This window comes from Chlorocebus sabaeus, chromosome 18, assembly GCF_047675955.1.
Source record: "Chlorocebus sabaeus isolate Y175 chromosome 18, mChlSab1.0.hap1, whole genome shotgun sequence".
Taxonomy (NCBI): domain Eukaryota; kingdom Metazoa; phylum Chordata; class Mammalia; order Primates; family Cercopithecidae; genus Chlorocebus; species Chlorocebus sabaeus.
In genome coordinates, this window is record NC_132921.1 from 33,470,607 (window position 1) to 33,491,587 (window position 20,981).

The 20,981-nt window shown below is 44.3% G+C and overlaps 2 protein-coding genes, 3 non-coding genes and 1 pseudogene across 10 annotated transcripts; all 6 read left to right on the forward strand.

The window, feature by feature from the left end:
• Positions 1 to 287: 287 nt before the first annotated feature.
• On the forward strand, positions 288 to 2,819 carry LOC103222840 (signal recognition particle subunit SRP72 pseudogene; annotated as a pseudogene).
• Positions 2,820 to 5,003: 2,184 nt separating this feature from the next.
• RPL17 (ribosomal protein L17) lies at positions 5,004 to 9,304 on the forward strand. 3 transcript variants are annotated; one of them, XM_007974059.2, is made up of 7 exons: positions 5,004 to 5,088; positions 5,950 to 6,002; positions 6,091 to 6,131; positions 6,898 to 7,032; positions 7,277 to 7,375; positions 8,262 to 8,453; positions 9,222 to 9,304. In XM_007974059.2, exons 2-7 carry the CDS (start codon positions 5,963 to 5,965, stop codon positions 9,267 to 9,269), a joined length of 555 nt encoding a protein of 184 aa, XP_007972250.1. In that variant the 5' UTR covers positions 5,004 to 5,088; positions 5,950 to 5,962; the 3' UTR covers positions 9,270 to 9,304. The 3 variants fall into 3 exon arrangements, with proteins under 3 accessions (XP_007972250.1, XP_037838258.1, XP_037838259.1); XM_037982330.2 differs by having other exon boundaries at positions 5,073 to 5,389; XM_037982331.2 differs by lacking the exon at positions 5,004 to 5,088 and adding an exon at positions 5,705 to 5,720.
• LOC119618677 (small nucleolar RNA SNORD58) lies at positions 5,805 to 5,870 on the forward strand. Its single transcript, XR_005235046.1, has one exon. It is a non-coding gene; the product is annotated as a small nucleolar RNA SNORD58 (small nucleolar RNA).
• On the forward strand, positions 6,189 to 6,253 carry LOC119618675 (small nucleolar RNA SNORD58). The gene has a single exon (XR_005235044.1). It is a non-coding gene; the product is annotated as a small nucleolar RNA SNORD58 (small nucleolar RNA).
• On the forward strand, positions 8,500 to 8,563 carry LOC119618676 (small nucleolar RNA SNORD58). Its single transcript, XR_005235045.1, has one exon. It is a non-coding gene; the product is annotated as a small nucleolar RNA SNORD58 (small nucleolar RNA).
• A 1,159-nt stretch (positions 9,305 to 10,463) lies between the features above and the next one.
• Positions 10,464 to 17,948, forward strand: C18H18orf32 (chromosome 18 C18orf32 homolog). 4 transcript variants are annotated; one of them, XM_007974056.3, is made up of 3 exons: positions 10,464 to 10,579; positions 15,862 to 16,049; positions 17,194 to 17,948. In XM_007974056.3, the coding sequence occupies exons 2-3, from the start codon at positions 15,885 to 15,887 to the stop codon at positions 17,254 to 17,256; spliced, it is 228 nt and encodes a 75-aa protein (XP_007972247.1). In that variant the 5' UTR covers positions 10,464 to 10,579; positions 15,862 to 15,884; the 3' UTR covers positions 17,257 to 17,948. The 4 variants fall into 4 exon arrangements, with proteins under 4 accessions (XP_007972247.1, XP_007972248.1, XP_072862425.1 ...); XM_007974057.3 differs by lacking the exon at positions 10,464 to 10,579 and adding an exon at positions 10,586 to 10,743; XM_073006324.1 differs by lacking the exon at positions 10,464 to 10,579 and adding an exon at positions 12,800 to 12,941.
• The last annotated feature ends 3,033 nt before the right edge of the window (positions 17,949 to 20,981 follow it).

Sequence of the window (20,981 nt, forward strand, 5' to 3'; positions counted from 1 at the left end):
AGGCCAGGATATTGAGACCATCCTGGCTAACACAGTGAAACCCCATCTCTACTAAAAATGCAAAAAATTAGCTGGGCGTGGTGGCATATGCCTGTAGTTTCAGGAACTTGGGAGGCTGAGGCAGGAGAATGGCTTGAACCCAGGAAGTGGAGGTTGCAGTGAGCAGAGATCGCGCCACTTTGTGTGTGTGTGTGTGTGTGTGTGTGTGTGTGTGTGTGTGTCCAGCCTGGGCGACAGAGTGAGACTCCACCTCAAAACAAGCAAAACATAAGCTATTGATTGGCAATATGTTGTTTTTGTATCACAAATTCCAGGAACGTGAGAATAATGGATAAGGCAGCTAGTCAGGAAACTACAGGAAAGAAAAGAAAGAACAAAATGTCATTAAACAATGGGCCGTGCTGGGATTACAGGTGATTTGTAATCCCAGTACTTTGGGAGGCCGAGGCAGGCGGATTACAAGGTCAGGAGTTCGAGACCAGCCTGGCCAACATGGCAAAACCCCATCTCTACTAAAAATACAAAAAATAGCTGGGCGTAGTGGTGAGCACCTGTAATCCCAGCTACTCCAGAGGCTGAGGCAGTAGAATTTCACTTGAACCCAGGAGGCAGAGGTTGCAGTGAGCTGAGATCGTGCCATTGCACTCCAGCTGGGCAACACAGTGAGACTCCATCTCAAAAAAAAAAAGAAAAGACATACTGCAACTACAAGCTGAACAGAATTAAGAAAGCCTTGAAGACTACAGAAAGTGCCAACAAGCAGACAGACAAACTGAAGGAGTTTTATGGACAAGCGTTATGCCATTTGGAATGCTATGATGAATGCTTAGCAGTATACAGAGATCTCACCTGACACTCCCAAGATGATTATGATGAGGAAAGGAAAACAAACCTTTCAGCAGTTGTTACTCCCCAAAGCAATTGGGGAAAAGTTCCAGAGAACTTGGGCCTCCAAGAAGGCACACATGAGCTGTGCTACAACACTGCACGTGCGCTGGTTGGACAAGGCCAGCTGAACCAGGCCATGAAAATCCTACAAAAAGCTGAAGATCTTTGCCGCTGTTCATTATCAGAAGACTCTGATGGGACTGAGGAAGACCCACAGGCAGGACTGGCCATCATTCATTGTCAGATGGCCTATATTCTGCAGCTTCGGGGTCGAACAGAGGAGGCTTTGCAACTTTACAGTCAAATAATAAAACTGAAACCAACAGATGTGGGATTACTAGCTGTAATTGCAAATAACATCATTACCATTAACACGGACCAAAACGTCTTTGACTCCAAGAAGAAAGTGAAATTAACGCAGAAAGAGTGGAGTTTGAGCTTTCCAAGAAACAACTACAAGCTATAGAATTTAACAATGCTTTACTTGCTATGTACACAAACCAGGCCAATTAATGTCACAAAATATCCGCCAGTTTATAGTCCCAAAGTCCCGAGCATCTCCCACCTGTGTTAATCCAAGCTGCCCAGGTTTGCCTGGAAAGCAGCACACAAAAACAATAGAGCTGCTTCAGGAATTTTCAGATCAATATCCAGAAATGCAGCTGAAATGAAGCTGATCATGGCACAGCTGAAAATTTCTCAAGGTAATATTTCTAAGCTTGTGTAATATTGAGAAGCATAGAGGAGTTAGAGCAGAAACCAGGCGTGGTGTCTGTATTTGTGATCATGTATAGCCATGAAGAAGATATTGATATTGCCATTGAGGTCTTCACACAAACTATTCAGTGGTGTCAAAACCATTGGCCCAAATCTCCTGCTCATTTGTCCTTGATAAAAGAAGCTGCAAACTTCAAACTCAAATATAAACAGAAGAAGGAGGCAATTAGGGCCGGGCGCGGTGGCTCACGCCTGTAATCCCAGCACTTTGGGAGGCCGAGGCGGGCGGATCACAAGGTCAGGAGATCGAGACCATGGTGAAACCCCGTCTCTACTAAAAAATAGAAAAAAAATTAGCCGGGCGCAGTGGCGGGCGCCTGTAGTCCCAGCTACTCGGGAGGCTGAGGTAGGAGAATGGCGTGAACCCGGGAGGCGGAGCTTGCAGTGAGCCGAGATTGCGCCACTGCACTCCAGCCTGGGCGACAGAGCGAGACTCCGTCTCAAAAAAAAAAAAAAAAAAAAAGGAGGCAATTAGTGACCTAGAATAGCAATGGAAACAAAATCCAAAAGATTTTTACACCCTGGCACAGCTTATTTCTGCTTACTCACTTGTAGATCCAGAGAAAGACAGAGCTCTTTGTGAACGCTTGTCATTATCTGAAAGCATGTCTCTAAAAGTAGATGTCAAGGCTCTTGAAAATTCTCCTGGTGCTACATACATTTGGAAGAAGGGTGGAAAAGTTACTGGAGATGGTCAACGAAAGGGGCAAGGGTGGGGAAATTTGAAAAAGAGAAAAAGACGGGAAAATTGCCTAAGAATTATGATGCAAAAGTTACCCCAGATCCAGAAAGATGGCTACCAATGCAAGAACATTCTTATGACGAGGGAAGAAAGAAGGGTAAAAATAAGGATCAGATTGGAAAAGGGACCCAGGGAGCAACTGCAGGAACTTCATCAGAACTGGATGCCAGAAAAACTGTGAGCAGCCCATCCACCTCCCGAAGACCTGGCAGTGCAGCGACACTATCTGCCTCTACAAGTACCATCATACTCCCAAGACACAGAAACCTGCAGGGGCTCCAGCAACAAAAAAGAAACAGCAACAGAAAAAGAAGAAAGGTGGAAAAGGTAGCTGGTGATGAGAATATTCTTGTTGCAGGCTGTTTTTTCAACTAGTCTCAGGAATATAATTTTAAACTAGTCTAGGAATGTAATAAAGGTAACACACCAAGAAGAAGAAAAAAAAAAAAAAAGAGGCTGCAGTGCGCTATGAATGAACCACCACACTCCAGCCTGGGCAACAGAGAGAGACTCCATCTAAAACAAAAAGTTCATTTAAGTTTTATAGGAAAATCACTGAAGGTTCAAAAGACAAACTATTCACTCAAAAGGAAATGATCTCACAAGGCTTAAATGTCTTCTAATCCAATGCTGGTTGACAGAATCAAATGTGGTGTGACTATTTTTAATTATAGGCTTGATTTCTCCCTAAAATCAGAGAAAATAGAGTTGGAGTCCATATGGGAAGGAGAAAGAAGGGATAAAAGATGAGGAAGGCAAAGGCCAGATCACGGAAGGCTCTTATATCATCCCCAAATATTTGGAACAGGGGCCACAGGAAAAAAAAAAAGGAACCCCAAAAAATGACATGATCATTCTGACAGTCATTTCAGAAAAATGACTCTGTCAGGGCCAGGCGTGGTGGCTCACGTCTGTAATCCCAGCACTTTGGGAGGCTCAGGTGGGCGGATCACATGAGGTCAGGAGTTCAAGACCAGCCTGGCCAACATGACAAAATCCCATCTCTGCTAAAAATACAAAAATTAGCTGGGCGTTATGGTGGGTGCCTGTAATCCCAGCTGCTTGGGAGGCTGAGGCATGAGAATCGCTTGAACCTGGAGGCGGAGGTTGCAGTGAGCTTAAATCATACCACTCCCCTCCAGCCTGGGGCCACAGAGTGAGACCTTGTCTCAAAAAAAAAAAAAAAAAGAAAAAGAAAAGAAAAATGACTGTCAGGAATATGGAGGATATATTAAAGTGCAGAAAAAAATAGGGCAAGAAGACCACTTAAGAGAATAATCCAGATTTTGTTAAATAATTGTATGTGCAAAGACAAGAAGAGGGGAGTCTCTCATCTTTCTGGTTTAAGATCCTAGGTGTATGGGGAAGTCACCAACCAAGGAAGGGAGAAACGCAGGGTCACCTAGGGATGCAGAGTTTGGTTGCAGAAGCCTGCCTTGGATCCCAGGGCTGCCACTCCCGGCTGTAGCACCTTGGGTTTGTGGGAGAGTTCTTTTTTTTTTTTTTTTTTTTAAACACATTGTAGCAGCCAGATCAACTTCATCATTTACAAAGGGTTGTCCTAAGGATTACTTGAGGAAATGCATGTAGAAACACTGAAAATACTGCCTGGAATCTAGTAAGCTTATAGAATCATTGTCTGTTGTTACTCTTGTCACCATGCGACATAAAAGAGGAACCCGGCTGGGGGATGGGGGGAAGATAAAGAGTTCTGTTTAAGGGCATGTTAGGTTTCAAATAACCTCAGGTCTTTAGGGACCTCCCAGAAAGGATGTCCAGGGAGTAGTTCGCTGTCAGGGTCTAGCTCAGGAGAAAGATGTGGGGCGGGGGTATTATCCGGGAGTTAGCATGCAGTTGAAAGCTCATGTGAGGGGAGGGAATTACCTAGGAAACATCAGGGAATCCAGCATCAGCAATGGAAGTGGAGTGGAGGGGAGAGACTTGGGGCTGAGGTCTCTGACACTGAGGTCAAGGAAGCAGGTGAGCCTAGCCTGGAATCTACTCTCCTGGAGTTTGAACTGCCTAGAGTGGTGGTGCCATGAAATAGAAGACCTAACAAAAGCTAAGTGCTTCACTGACTATGAGGGAATAACCAGAGAGGTGACCTGGGGAAGGAAAAAAGGGAAGAAAATGCCAACAGGTTTTCTCCTCCAGATGAAGATCTAGAAGCAGCGGGAAACAACGAGGACATTGAACCAAACCCTTCAGTTAGTGCATTTTTCACACAGGTTATAACAAAATTGATTGGATGACATTCCCATCCTGAGAATTTCCTGATTACCATAATTACGTCTCATCCTTTCATCATTTTAATTATTTACAAACCACTTTCAGGGGTGCAGGGCCACATAATCAAACCTAACTAATGCCGATGAATAAATAAAATGTTTCTTTCATATCTAATAATACGTAGATGTCCTAGAACTACAACCCTGTTTTTAATTGACTGACATTTAAAGCCTGAAATTTTTATTTCTGTATAAAAAAAGAGAACTTTGAGACAGTCCCTAAGGAGGCAATTCGTTTTCACACGTTTTAAAAACATATTCCACACTCCCTTCCGCCTCCGCTCTCCTCCCTCCTCGGATCTCGTTTCATCAGCTACGAATCTCGCGAGAAGTCAAGTTCTCATGAGTTCTCCCAGAAGCCACCGCTCTTCCTCTTTCCCTCAGCGGCCTGAGGTGAGTGTTTCTCTTGTGTTGCTGCCGGGGCTCAATCCTCCTGCCATCGCCGCCATCCTGGCCTCGGGGGCGTCGGCCTCCAGGTCCCCGGGAGGAGAACTCCCAGAGCTACTAAATCCTCGCTGGAGGCGGTGGTTTCTTATGCGGGGGGACGTGGCGGAGGGCCCAACTTTGGGATCCGGGGCCGGTCGGTCTTTGAAGTCCGCAGAGGGACGTGATGGGCGGGAATGGGACCACCGGGCTCCTTCACTGGTGGGGCCGCCTGTGGTGCGTGCGGACTCCGGAGATCCAGTGTCCAGTGGTGAGTGATGGCCGAATACGCGTCACATTTGTGGCCGCAACGAGGAAAAGTTTTGGGGGAAATAAAGTCGGGTGGAGGCTTTACACATTTCTACAAGAGTGCTGCGTACCGGAGGGTTCTTAACGTGGGTCATAGCCCGAAGGTGTTGGGAGAGACGGTACTACCTGCAGCCCTGACAGCAAAGGGGTTTCTGTAGAGCGGGAGGGAGGAGGTAGAGGGTTGTAGTTGAGTTGTGCCATGCGGATGCGTCGAGTCATTTTACGCCTGGAAGATCCAGCATTGGATTGAAACAGGCTGTATTTTCTTCCAAAGGGTAGACTGGATTGGTGAGGTCCGTGTGGCTACTTTTGTGGAAGCAGTGCTGTAGTTACTGGCAGATAAAAGGGAAGAAAGCCCTGGGTGGAGGAAAGGATGGCTGCGATGATGGCATTTCTTAGGACACCTTTGGATTAATAATGAAAACAACTACTCTCTGAGCAGCTGTTCGAATCGTCTAATACTTACGTATACCGAGTTACTGTAAGTACGTATTGACACAATTACACTGTATTTTCCTCCAGGTAATCTGTGAAAATGGTTCGCTATTCACTTGACCCGGAGAACCCCACGAAATGTAAGTGGACAGGAGATAGATACCTATTTCCTACTTGGGGGTTGGCATAAGATGCCAAAAATTAACCAAAACGTTTTTTATTTTCTAGCATGCAAATCAAGAGGTTCCAATCTTCGTGTTCACTTTAAGGTATGCGATTCATAGTTGTGATCCAACAGTTCCTCATGTTCCACTCAAAAAAGGTAGCTGCGGTGATGACTTTCTTAGGACACCTTTGGATTTACCGTGAAAATTAATAAATTCTGAGCGGCCACCTTATATTTAGGCATTGATCATCGGGGTGTAAGGATGTAGGGTTTGTGAAATTGAGTAGAAGTACCAGAAAGTCATTTGAAAACCTAGTGTGCAGACCACGATGGGAAATGTTAATGGTACTACATGATGATGGAATAAATGGAGTTTGGGGGTTTTGTCTAGCTTCAACGAAGTTTCCCTGGGTTTTAGTCACAAGGGCTTTTTTTTGTTAGTTTGTTTTTTGTTTCTGAGATGGAGTCTTGCTTTGTTACCCAGGTTGGAGTACAGTGGTATGATCTCGGCTCACTGCATCTTCCATCTCCTGGGTTCATGCAATTCTTCCCTAGCCGCCTGAGTAGCTAGGATTACAGGCATGCACCACCACGCCTGGCTAATTTTTGTATTTTTAGTAGAGACAAGGTTTCACCATATTGGTCAGGCTGGTCTTGAACTCCTGACTTCACCCACCTCAGCCTCCCAAAGTGCTGGGATTACAGGTGTGAGCCACCATGCCTGGCCTAGTCACAAGTTTTTTTTAATTGCCTTGCCCCCAAAGAATAGAAATAACTTGACATTTTGAAAAGCCAAAAATTTCACATTTACTTTAAAAAGTAAACAATGCTTTGATCTAGTTAACCAACACTTTATTCTTCACTCTTAGAACACTCGTGAAACTGCCCAGGCCATCAAGGGTATGCATATTCGAAAAGCCACGAAGTATCTGAAAGATGTCACTTTACAGAAACAGTGCGTACCATTCCGACGTTACAATGGTGGAGTTGGCAGGTGTGCCCAGGTGAGAATTCTTAGTTGCCATTTGAAGAGACAAAATTTAATGGAAAAGTGATGGGATAGGATAAGAATGGCTAAGATCTGTGCCGATAAACCTATTTCTGGTTGCTGTAATGACAGAGGACACCTTGGATTGATGGTGAAATAAACCATGTTCTAAGAAGCCATGATGTCGGATCAAATAGATTCATCTTGGCTGTAATGTTAATTTAAATCAAGGAAAATGACTAATCTCCATTTTCTTTCAGGCCAAGCAGTGGGGCTGGACACAAGGTCGGTGGCCCAAAAAGAGTGCTGAATTTTTGCTGCACATGCTTAAAAATGCAGAGAGTAATGCTGAACTTAAGGTACCCAAACCATTAATATCCTGTGCAACTTGGGTGGTTTAATTAATGTTGGCTGTTCAGATCTATGTCCTTGATTTTAAAATTTCTACCTCCAGTTTCCACGGGACTAAATTATTTCCTTTTTTTTTTTTTTTTTTTTTTTTTTTGAGTCCCTTTATGGCAGAATTCTGTGAAGATCCAGAAGCGTGCCTCTGTGGTCTCTTTAAGCCTAACATTTAGTATTTCTATTTTTCGGCTGTCTTTTTACACTGGAGGTACTTTACTAAGGGCTTTTAACCCTTTTTGTGCCATACACTTTTTTGGTAGTATGGTTAATTATCAAAGTTATTGCCTTGGCAGTGATTAATGTGGTTTGTGACCTGCCTTCATAAAGAAGAGCCATGTTACATTTCGGAAAGAAATTGTTTAAAATTTCAACAAGTTTAAACAATGATAAACTTGTGTTGACAAAACACAAATTTCTCCATTTTGTATATTACCCATTAGCCTTTTGCATTTGAAGGTCTGGGCCAGAACTGAAATTAGTTTAGGTCTGTATTGCTCCAAACCTTGTAAGCCATGCTGAGAAATTCTGTTTATCATCAAGACTTTGAATTGGGTTCTACCTTACCCCTCAGCTCTCCACTGTCTAACGATCTTTGGGAAGGGCACTCATAGACAATGTATTTAGCACACTGAGTCTGGTGACAGTTTAGACACAAAGGTGAAGGCAGACAGTTGCTTAAAAACATGCTGTTTGAAGAATAAAAGGATTGCCTTTCAGAAATGATTTCATTGAGGCAGGACTTTGGAACAAGGCTGGGAATTCATATTTACCAAAGATAGTTTGTGGTGGTTTACTAATTAAGGATGTTCCTGGTTTCATTCTCCTTCCTTTCTTCCCAAGGGTTTAGATGTAGATTCTCTGGTCATCGAGCATATCCAAGTGAACAAAGCACCTAAGATGCGCCGACGAACCTACAGAGCTCATGGTCGGATTAACCCATACATGAGCTCTCCCTGCCACATTGAGATGATCCTTACTGAAAAGGAACAGATTGTTCCTAAACCAGAAGAGGAAGTTGCCCAGAAGAAAAAGGTAAATTAGTAGTTGCTCAGTTTTGTGATAGTAGAAAGATTTGTGGTTGCTGTGATGACTATCTTAGGACACCTTTGGAATAACTATGAAAGAAAACTATTCTGAGCAACCCTTTCACCTATCTTATTTTGGCTTTTGTGAGTTTGTTTCTTGACTAATAATAAAGGGTAGTTTTATATTCAGTACATCAGGCCTGTATGATTATCTGCTGATGGCCCCACTTACATGTACATAGCCACTTCAAAACCTCTTTTTTTTTTTGGATGGAGTCTTGCTCTGTCCCCCAGGGTGGAGTGCAGTGGTGCAATCTCAGCTCACTGCAAGCTCCGCCTCCCGGGTTCACGCCATTCTCCTGCCTCAGCCTCCCAAGTAGCTGGGACTACAGGTGCCACACCTGGCTAATTTTTTGTATTTTTAGTAGAGATGAGGTTTCACCGTGTTAGCCAGGGTGGGCTCGATCTCCTGACCACGTGATCCGCCTGCCTCCGCCTCCCAAAGTATTGGGATTACAGGCGTGAGCCACTGTGCCCGGCCAAGAAGCTTGTTTTCAGTAATTGATCACATTCAGTTCTTTCAAGTCAAGAACCTGATTGATTCTGTACACTTCTCTTTATACCTAATGAACTTCTGTTCTGTTGATTTCTACCATTTAAGTATTTTCCCCCTTAGTCCTTAACAACTGCGTTTCCTGCCAGAATAAGCTGAAGTCCTCCAAGATGTACTGTGGGTTTCTCTAAGAAACTTAACACTCTATTTTTCTTTCCCCAGATATCCCAGAAGAAACTGAAGAAACAAAAACTTATGGCACGGGAGTAAATTCAGCATTAAAATAAATGTAATTAAAAGGAAAAGAATGTTGGTTGTCTTTATTAGTGAACGTATTTCAGGTGTCCTTAGAAGATGAATCAAATGAGAATTTTTAGGATTGGAATTAAAACACAGATTGCTTACCCTGCACCATTAAAAACCATTTTCATGGTTGGGCACAGTGGCTCATTTCTATAATCCCAGCACTTTGGGAGGTGGAGGCTGGCTGCTTGAGCCCAGGAGTTCAAGCCCAGCCAGGGCAACATGACAAGAACCCTGTCTTAAACAATAATACAAAAATTAAGTGTGGTGTCGCTTTCATGTAGTCCCAGCTAATTGGGGGGCTGAGGTGGGAGGCTGCAGTTAGCACTGCTGCAATCCAACGTAAGACAGAACAAGACCCTGTCACAAAAAAAATGTTTCATTATCCCAAAAGGAATTTGCAATGGTTTTCTTTATAGAATAATCCAGTGTGTGAATATACCAGTTGGTCATCCCCAGTTGGAAATGGCTCTATTGAGCATTTCCTTTGAGTGTCATGACAGCACTCAAGCTCAGGTTTTGAAGTTTTTTAGGTTGATGCTCAGGGTTTTTTTTTCGCTGTTAATGCTACTGTGAACCTTTGTGTGCAGATTTTTGTGTTTTCATTTCTCGAGTATATACTAGAGTGGAATTGATAATAAGGTTACCTGACTAAACATCTGAGGAACTTACAAATATTTAGAAAAAGGCTGGACGTTACATTTCCACCAGCGGTTTATGAGGGTCCCAGTTTCCACGCATCATCGCCAACACGTACTGACCTCCTAGTGAGTGTCAGTACTTAAGTTTATAAAGTGATATAACTGCTTTTAAGCAACTGATGTTTGTAAAGTTGGCCTTAGTTAATGTTCGTTTGCTCTGCCCTTGAATTTAAAAAGCGAGCAAAACTAATAGCTTATTCAGTTGCCCTTGAACGGTCTAGCTGCCACCTTCCCTGTGGGTGCCGCGCCATTTGCACGGGCGTCATCCTTTACCGAGGTAGTGTTCTGAATTTCAATCCTGCGTTCTGGGTCACGGAGTAGTCAGGTCAGGCTTTCTTCCCGGAGCGGACCTTTCAGTTGGGCACCTGGGAGATGCAGGACTTGCGCGTTACCTGCAGGGCGCAGAGCCGGAAGTCCCGCCGCATCCCCATGGGCAACACTGCTGCTTGCCGTGCGCTCCGGAGCTGACGCAGGCGCACCTTTGTCGTCCCCCTTGAGGACGCCCATTGGCTCGGCTGCGGCTCGTCCCTCCCTCCGGAAGTGCGGACATTATCAGCTGCGTTTCCGCGGTCGCTGGTGAGTGTGTCCCGGCTAGCGGCCTGGGTTGGGCTTTGTAGCTGCTCCGCAGGCCCAGCCCGGGCCGCGCTCGCAGAGTCCTAGCCGGTGCGCGGCCTCCTGCCTCCTCCCTCCTCGGCGGTCGCGGCCCGCCGGCTTCCGCGGTGCCCGCCTTCTCTCTCAGGGTACCTTCCTTCCGCACGCGCGCTCCTCCGTCCTCCCCTCCCCTCTGTGTTCCTTGTCCACCACCGGCGCCCTCGGGGCTTGGATTTGCCTCTCCGATAGTTTATACTGATTTTGTTCTTTTCCGTGGCCAAGTATCGGTTTCACATCCCTTCTGTTACCTTCACCATTAGGCCTCTATTTTCTCTTTTCAGTCATTGTCATTGACTCAACCTGTCCCCGCTCCCTCTGTCTCCACTAAGATTACACGCTCTACTGGATGATTTGGAGGAAGGTGGCTTTCCCTGTGTTGCCTGACCTATTTCGGATGGAGCCTCAGACTTTAACTGTCTGCTCTATTGTCTGAACTTGAAGTCGAGTGAGAGAAGATTCCTGTGCAACAGCTTTAATCCATTTTGCTCGCTTCGTTGGCTTGGAGCGAATAATTAAAATAGTAATATCTCCTAGCCACCTTCTAGACTTTTCTGACCCAGTTTCCACATGTGTGAAGTAAAATATCTTACCGAAGAATTATGAAGATTAAAAGATAAGATACAAGTAGGCTTCATTCTGAAGAGAGCTAAAAAGTCTCTTAAAAGCCATAATTGTGGAATAAGTGATTAGTAGTATTTGTTCTCGAGAGTTTATGTACACCATACTGTGTGCGAACTTACTTAAAACACAATTGCAGAAGTGAAAATGAATCTTTTTGATGGAGGGCCTGTCGGTCACTAAACCATTACTGGTAACATTAACAGTTGTTTTGAAGGGGTTTAGTTGGTTTGGAAAGTTTGGTAAAAACAAGACCATTGTGTTTTTGGAAGAGGAAAAGGCAAGAGCATTGAGGAAAACCAGAACTGGAAATAATGATCTTAGCCAGCTCTAGTTACCAGTTACCCTCTGTGAGAACTTTGGACAGGTTACAACTTTTTTTTTCAATCTTGAGACAGGGTCTGCCTCTGTGGCCCAGGCTGGAGTGCAGTGGGCCATCATAGCTCATGGCAGCTGCTTCTTTCCCGGGCACAAGCGGTTCTCCTTCCTCAGCTCCACAAGTAGCTGGGACTGCAGGCGCGTGCCACCACTCCTGGCTAATTATTTAAAAAAAAAAAAATTAGGCCGGGATCCGGTAATCCCAGCACTTTGGGAGGCCTAAGTGGGAGGATCACTTGAGCTCAGGACTTGAAGACCAGCATATGCAACACAGTGAGACCTCATCTCTACTAAAAATTAAAAAATTAGTCGGGCATAGTGGCGGGGGCCTGTGGTCCTACCTACTCAGGAGGCCGAGGAAGGGGGATGGCTTGAGTCCGAGAAGTCAAGGCTGCAGTGAACTCTGAACACAAGTGGTATGTTTCAGCCACTGCGCTTTAGCCTGAGCAACAGAGCAAGACCCTGTCTCAAAAAAATAAAAATCAATTGCCTTTTTTTTTTCTGAGACAGAGTTTTGCTCTTCTCACACAGGCTGAAGTGCAATGGCAGGATCTCAGCTGACTGCAACCTCCGCCTCCCAGGTTTAAGCAATTCTCCTGCCTCAGCCTCCCCAGTAGCTGGGATTGCAGGCGCCCACCATCACACCTGGCTAATTTTTGTATTTTTAGTAGAGACGGGGTTTCGTCATGTTGGCCAGGCTGGTTTCCAACTCCTGACCTCAGGTGATCTGCCCGCCTCAGCCTCCCGAGGTGCTGGGATTACAGGCGTGAGCCACCGCACCCAACCTCAATTTACATTCTTGTTTATAGCTCTTGCTTGTAATTCATTTCAAAGACACATTCAGATTGGATTATCTATACCACTGTTTACCTGTGTTGTTAATAATTTTAAAATGCCTTAGCATAGTGATGGTGCTGACTCATTTGCCAGCAGATGCTATGTAATTTGCAATATTTTGAAAATCTTTTTTTTTTTTTTTTTTTTTGAGATGGAGTTTTGCTCTGTCACCCAGGCTGGAGTGCAGTGGCGCGATCTTGGCTCACTGCAACCTCCATCTCCTGGTTTCAAGCAATTCTCTCACCTAGGCCTCCCGAGTATCTGGGATTACAGGCACCCACCACCTCGCCCGGCTAATTTTTGTATTTTTAGTAAAGACGTGATTTCACCATTGTTGGCCAGTCTGGTCTCGAACTCCTGACCTCAAGTGATCCACCTGCTTTGGCTTCCCAAAGTGCTGGGATTACAGACGTGAGCCACTACTCCCGGCCTGAAAATAAGAAATCTTAACATGGTAAATTATCAGCCTTATGCACTGTTCGAAAGCTTCTTTCTTTTTTTTTTTTTTTTTTTTTTTTTTTTTTTGAGACGGAGTCTGGCTCTGTCACCCAGGCTGGAGTGCAGTGGCCGGATCTCTGCTCACCGCAAGCTCCTCCTCCCGGGTTTACGCCATTCTCCTGCCTCAGCCTCCGGAGTAGCTGGGACTACAGGCGCCCGCCACCTCGCCCGGCTAGTTTTTTGTACTTTTTAGTAGAGACGGGGTTTCACCGTGTTAGCCAGGATGGTCTCGATCTCCTGACCTCATGATCCGCCCGTCTCGGCCTCCCAAAGTGCTGGGATTACAGGCTTGAGCCACCGCGCCCGGCCGCTTCTTTCTTTTTAAGACCCTCTATCCTATTCTAGGAGATTAAAAAGTCTTGTAAATTTAAGAGATCATTTGGTGTAATAATGTATTATGGAACAAGTATTGGTTCTTCTTCAAGAAGTTGCTGATTTTGAGAAGCTCCCACACGATTTCTAATCATTTAGGAAATACATGGTGTTAGTTAGTTTTGAGACAAAGTCTTGCACTGTTGCCCAGTCTGGAGTGCACTGTTGCCCAGTCTGGAGTGCAGTGGCATGATTGTAGCTCTCTACAGCCTTGAACTTCTGGGTTCAAGTGATCCTCCTGAGCCTGGCATGGTGGCTTACACCTGTAATCTGAGCAACCCAGAACACTGAGGCAGGAGGATCACTTGAGGCCAGGAGTTTGAGACCAGCCTTGGCGACACAGTAAGACCCCATCTCTAAAAGAATTTTCTAAAATTAGCCAGGCATTGTGGCTAATTACTTAGGCTCAGAAGTTCAGGGTTGCAGTGATGATTGTGCTACTGCATTCCAGCCTGGGTGACAGTGCAAGACCTTGTCTCAAAACAAATTAACACCATTAATTTCCTTGATGATTAGAAATTATGTTGGAACTTCTTAAAATCAACAAACTCGGGAGGCTGAGGTGGGAGGATCACTTGAGCGGAGGCTGAGGTGGGAGGATCACTTGAGCCCAGGCTGCAATAAGCCACAATGGTGCCACTGCAGTCCAGCCTGGGCAACAGAGTGAGAAGGGTCTTAAAAAACAACAACAACAAAGAAGCAATCTTCCCACCTTCATCTTTCAGGTAGCTAGGATTACAGCCATGTACCAACAAGGTCAGCATGGGTGTTTTTTGGAAAGAAATAATTTACTTAGAACATATGATAATACTAAATAAATTTGTTTTGTTTTGTTTTGTTTGAGACGGAGTCTCGCTTTGTCGCCCAGGCTGGAGTGCAGTGGCGCGATCTGGGCTCATTGCATCTTCCAACTCCTGGGTTCAAGTGATTCTCCTGCCTCAGCCCCCCAAGTAGCTGGGACTACAGGTGCCCGCCACCACGCCCCGCTAAATTTTGTATTTTTAGTAGAGACAGGGTTTCACTATGTTAGTCAGGCTGGTCTTGAACTCCTGACGTCATGATCCGCTCACCTCAGCCTCCCAAACTGCTGGGACTACAGGCATGAGCCACCGCACTCAGTCAATAAAATTTTTTTTATTACTTGATACACCTTAAATTATGTTCTTAAAAATAAAAGCAAAATATATCAAAGGAGAGTTGTTGCCTGGGAAAGGCCAGCTGATTTGCAGCCTAGAGGTCTTGCAAAGTAATGTCTTGTTAAGTTTCGTATTGCAGGATTTACCATCAGCATTGTAGGTTTGGCTAATTGATATTGTCAGTCCCCGAAGATTAGGACTTGGGAGTTAATTCACGCAATGTCCACTCCACACTGAAATTGAATATAAGTCATAATACTGAATTTAATGTTTTTGTTTCTTTTTTTTTTTTTTGAGATAGAGTTTCACTCTTGTTGCCCAGGCTGGAGTGCGATGGCACAATCTCGGCTCACTGCAACCTCTGCCTCCTGAGTTCAAGTGATTCTCCTGCCTCAGCCTCCTGAGTAGCTGGGATTACAGGCATGCACCGCCACACCTGGCTAATTTTGTATTTTTAGTAGAGACGGGGTTTTACCATGTTAGTTAGGCTGGTTTCAAACTCCCGACCTCAGGTGATCTGGCCACCTCAGCCTCCCAAAGTGCTGGGATTACAGGCGTGAGCTGCCATGCCCGACCCATTTTTAAAACTCTAAATAGAGATAGTAGCAAAGACACCCAACCTCACTGATTGTTTTGAGGATTAAATGAGTTGATATATGTAAACTGCCTAGCACCTACTAAACGTTGTTGTCTTTCCTGTATCGTCAAATTCATAATTAGGGAGCAGCGATTGGAATTTTGGAGGCAGGCACCTCATTATTATTTACATGCCTACCACCTATTATTTCTTTATTTTGAGATGGAGTCTTGCTCTGTCACCCAGGCTGGAGTGTAGTGTTGGGATCTCGGCTCACTGCAGCTTCTGCCTCCCAGGTTCAAGCAATTCTCCTGCCTCAGCCTCTTGTGTAGCTGGGATTACAGGCGCGCGCCACTATGCCCGGTTGATTTTTGTATTGTTAGTAGAGACGGGGTTTCACCATGTTGGCCAGGCTGGTCTCAAACTCCTGACCCCATGATCCGCCCGCCTCAGCCTCCCAAAGTGCTGGGATTACAGGCATGAGCCACTGCACCTGGCCTATTTCTTTACCTTGTAGATAGCCGCTTTTTATTTAGCACTTATGTAGCTGGGACCATAGGAGTACACCACCATGCCCACCTAATTTTTTGATCTTGTAGAGGCAGGATCTCACTCTGTTGTGCGAGTTGGTTTCGAACTCCTGGGCTCAAGCTATTCTCTTGCTTCCCAAAGTGCTGGGATTACAGGCGTGAGCCACCACATCTGTCCCCTTTCAGATATCTTAATTTTGGTAAATTCCTTCAGTTACTAATCTGTGATGAACTGATTTTTTTCTTCATATATATCAACAGTTGAAGAGCTCAAGCTCGGGAAAATGGTGTGCATTCCTTGTATCGTCATTCCAGTTCTGCTCTGGATCTACAAAAAATTCCTGGAGCCATACATATACCCTCTGATTTCCCCCTTCGTTAGCCGTATATGGCCTAAGAAAGCAATACAAGAATCCAACGATCCAAACAAAGGCAAAGTGGACTGTAAGGTAAGAACATTCACATGTCTTGAATTATGAGCAGTGAACAGGGGTGGTACTTGGGTGAAACACTTAGATTTTGGAAAGACAAGTTTTAGAACCAGAAGCTTCAATAGTTTGTCTAACATTTGGCTTAAATTAAAGTTTTAAAGTAGGCCTCTGATTAATGCATTTATCCTTTGGCCAAAATGATAACCAGTATTTCCTGACTGATAAGTGTGATAGTAAATAGCTAATGGATGAGGAGAGATTATACTAATACAATCCAGTTTCACCGATTGATAACTTTGGTAAGAGATTTAATTAGAAGGATCATGGAGATTTAAAAAAAATTTTTTTTTAAATGAGTGGACAACTCTGTTGTCTTTAGAATTGGTGCTTTTTTAGATTCAACTTTGTACTCAGCTGCATTAATTTAGCCACCCTGCCCATTTCTGGAAACAAAATATTTTCACTCTGGAGCTTGAATGTTTCTTCAGCCTGGTGCAGTAGCTCACACCTGTAATCCCAGCACTTTGGGAGGTCAAGATGGGTTGATCACCTGAGGTCAGGAGTTCAAGACCAGCCTGACCAACATGGTGAAATCCCATCTGTACTAAAAATACCAAAATTAGTGAGGCGTGGTGTTGGACGCCTGTAATCTCAGCTACTCAGGAGGCTAGGCGGGAGAATCGCTTGAACCTGGGCAGCGGAGGTTGCAGTGAGCTGAGATCACATCACTGCACTCTAGGCTGGGTGACAGGAATGAAACTCCATCTCAAAAAAAAAAAAGAGATAATGTCTCTTAGTATCTTTTCGTTGTAATAATTTTTTTTTTGTTTTGTTTTGTTTTGTTTTTGAGATGGAGTCTCGCTCTGTCACCAGGCTAGAGTGCAGTGGCACAATCTCGGCTCACCACAACCTCCACCTCCCAGGTTCAAGTGATTATCCTGCCTCAGCCTCCTGAGTAGCTGGGATTATAGGCACGTGCCACCACACTCAGCTAATTTTTGTATTTTTAGTAGAGACGGGGTTTCACCATGTTGGCCAGAATGGTCTCGATCTCCTGACTTGGTGATCCGTCTGCCTCAGCCTCCCAAAGTGCTGGGATTACTGGCATAAGCCACCACACCCGGCTTGTTATAATGATTTCTAAAATGCTTTTTCGTTTTAGGGTGCAGACATGAATGGATTACCAACAAAAGGACCAACAGAAATCTCTGATAAGAAAGACTAAAGCAGTTTTCCTAAAGGACCTCATCATTTAAAAAATGGACCTGATAATATGAAACATCTTCCTTGTAACTGTCTCTGACCTTTTTATCTGAGACCGGAATTCAGGATAGGAGTCTAGATATTTACCTGATACTAATCAGGAAATACGTGATATCTATATTTAAAATGTAGTTAGTTATATTTAATGACCTCATTCCTAAGTTCCTTTTTCATTAATGTAGCTTTCATTTGTTATTGCTGTTTGAATAATATGATTAAATAGAAGGTTTGTGCCAGTAGACATTATGTTACTAAATCACTTTAAAATACTTGGTTCTGTATCTAATTCATAGGAATTTGACTGCTGTTTGCTCTACTTTCTTTGGGCTCTTCTAATTTGAGTGGAGTACAATTTTATTGTGAAACAGTCCAGTGAAACTGCAGGGAAATGCAGGTAGAATCTTGGGAGGTAATAATGATGTGTAACATAAAGATATAATAATTACTGTCCAACACAGTGGAGGAGCTTGTCCACAAATGTAGTAATTACTATTTATTGCTCTAAGGAAGATAAAAAAAGATAGGGAAAAAGGGGAAACTTCTTTGAAAAATGAAACATCTTTTACATAAATGTCTAATGTAATTATAAAATGTTAATCCTTACTGCATTTCTTCTGTTCCTACAAATGTATTAAACATTCAGTTTAACTGGTAGTTCTTTTTCTTTTAAAGTCGATTTAAATATTCAAAAGGGAAATTTTTCACTATGTCGGAAGGCAGAATTTGGATGTTGTGATGGGATCTGTGTGGTGGCGGGACAACAGTTACCATTGTTGCCTAGGAAGACACTCCAAAATTCAGTGGTTTTCAGCAGCAGTGACTCGACTGGGCAGTTCTGTGCTGTTCTGGGCTCACTCATATGGCTGGCTGCGCCTGGGTCTGGACCTGGGCACTATGTGATTTTTATCTTGGGCTTTGAAAACTCAGTGTAGGGACCTGTAAATATTCAAAGAGGATGAGATGCATCCTTATCTATATTTTTTGTTCCCTCTGAAGCTGGGAAAGATTAAAAGGGACTCCTGCCCTTGGGTCCCCAGTGGAGTCTGGGTCCTAACTCAGGCTCTGTTAAGTTCTGTGTCTGGTCAAGTTACTGACTTAACCTTGGACTTTATTTGATGTAAATCATATAAATCAGCAGGTCTTAGCTTTTATGTCCAAAGCCACCTGAGGGATAAGATAAATTCTCATTAGCAAATACACTTTTTTAAGGTATAAATGGTATTATAAAAATAACAGGTATCTACAGTAAAACAATGCAAGAGCATCCTAAATGAAAAGCAAAAGTTTTTTCTCAACTCTCATTCCCTTATTCCAGGTCCACAGAGGTAATCAATTGTTTTTTTTCATCGTGTGGTTTGTTTTTGTTAGACAGCAGCCTTTTCCTGAACACTGTTTCTCCTTGTGGAGCAAGGCTAACTCATAGGCAGTGCGTCCAGAGTCTGCCCCAGTTTGTTTTGTGTGTAACCTTCTAACAACTTTTTGAAAATTAATTTATTCCTAAATACACACATCATTTTTTTTTTTATTTATTTATTTTTGAGACAGGATCTCACTCTGTCACTCAAGCTGGACTGCGACAGCATGATCACAGCTCCCTACAGCCTCGACCTCTGGTCCTGAAGTGATCCTCTCACGTTAGCTTCTCAAGTAGCTGGGACTACAGCGGCACACCACCACACCCAGCTAATGTTTTTTGTATTCTTTTGTAGAGACAGGGTTTTGTCATATTGCCTGGACTGATCTCGAACTCCTGGGCTCAAGTGATCCTCCACTTGGGCCTCCCAAAGTGCTGGGATTACAGGCATGAGCTACTGCACCTGGCCCACACATCTTTTTTTTTTTTTTTTTTTTTTTTTGAGCCGGAATCTCGCTCTGTTGTCCAGGCTGGAGTACAGTGGCGCGATCTCGGCTCACTGCAAGCCCCGCCTCTCGGGTTCACGTCACGCCATTCTCCTGCCTCAGCCTCCTGAGCAGCTGGGACTACAGGTGCCCGCCACCACGCCCAGCTCATTTTTTGTGTTTTTAGTAGAGATGGGGTGTCAGCGTGTTAGCCAGGATGGTCTTGATCTCCTGACCTTGTGATCTGCCCACCTTGGCCTCCCAGAGTGCTGGGATTACAGGTGTGAGCCACCGCGCCCGACCCCACACATCATTTTTAAAAATATTAATATTACAACATTTCTAATTGTCCCTACTACTTTGCTCCCCAGAGGTTTTACCTATTGAGCTGTGGATTTTTAAAATTTATCTCCATATTTATAAATAATACATATAAACATTTCATTTTTTGAGATGGGGTCTCTCACCCAGGCTGGCTGGAGTGCAATGGCATGATCATAGCTCACTACAGCCTCCAACTCCTGGGCTCAAAATCCTCCCACCTCAGCCTCCTGAGTTGGTAGAACTAAGGTGTGTGCCACGATGTCTGGCTAATTTTTGTGTTTTCTGTAGAGATGGGGTCTTGCTGCTGTTGCCCAAGCTAGTCTCAAACTCCTGGCCTCAAAGTGATCCTCTTGCCTCAGCCTCCCAAAGTGCTGGGATTACAGGCATGAGCCACTGCCTGGCTATACTGTTATTTTTTGAGCCATCAACTTCAGACATTGTTTTCTGTCATGGTTGAGATACAGCCATCTTACACTGTCTCTGCTTCTCCCACACATCCTCCCAATGTGCTTTTATACGTTTTGCTTACGTCATCAGTGTGCATAGCATGAGTGTGCCAGGTGTCTTTCATTTGCCCCTCCAAGTCTCTGCTCCCCTCATCCTGCTTTTCAGCCCAAGGAAGCTGTATAGACATCAACAGGCTTACCATGCCTCTGGGTTCTGCTGGGTTTGGTCAATAGGGATCCATAGCAGGAGATAGAGGGAGGGAGGAGAATGAAGGCAGAGTGTTTATTCCCTTGGCCCTCTCTGCAAGGTCACTTCAAGCCAGCTCTTCCTCAGCCAGAAGACAGTGCACCTCAAGGAACACTCGAGGCAGCCAACTCCACCTGACTCCTTCCTTTTTCCTAACCTGTCCTTCCTCCTGCCCTTTTGGGCCCAGGGATGGTGGTATTTCTGTTACTGGTTCTGGGCTACTGCTCCCTCTCAAGAGTGCTGTCTGGCTTGCTGGGACACTGCCTGGGAGAATGAGCATGCACTGTTGCGCACTGCACAGGTTAATGCACTGTGATTGCATCCCTTTTTCATATACAGGTGGTGTCTTCCTGGAGTGACCAGTTTACCTTCTCCCCATACACCTCTCTTGCCTAGCTGTTGCCTAGACCTGGTGCACTGCAGTCCTAGGGACTTGCTGTTGCCACCCTCCTGTGTTGGATGCCTTGTTTCTATATTCCCTATCCTCTTCCTTCTTGGTTTATCCCTCATTTTTTTCTGTAGCACAGCAGTTTTCTAATTCAATACTTTTAGGAGGTTGAGTATGGATAATTTTGGAGTGTCCCCAGGATGATTCCAATTTATTTAAACCTGTTTTCCAGAGAGCTACGGGTCTCCTAAGGCCTTTCTCATTTCTAACAAGTCTCGCTCTCTAGAAAACTGGTTCCCAGTCGTAGTTTTCATACTAGCAACATTTTACAAGCAGGATTGGGGTGGCTAGTATGTAATTGCCAACTTTTGATTTTTCCAAGCAGGAGTATATCAAAAAGCTACAATTTATTACCAGTATTTCATAGAAGACAGTGTGATACC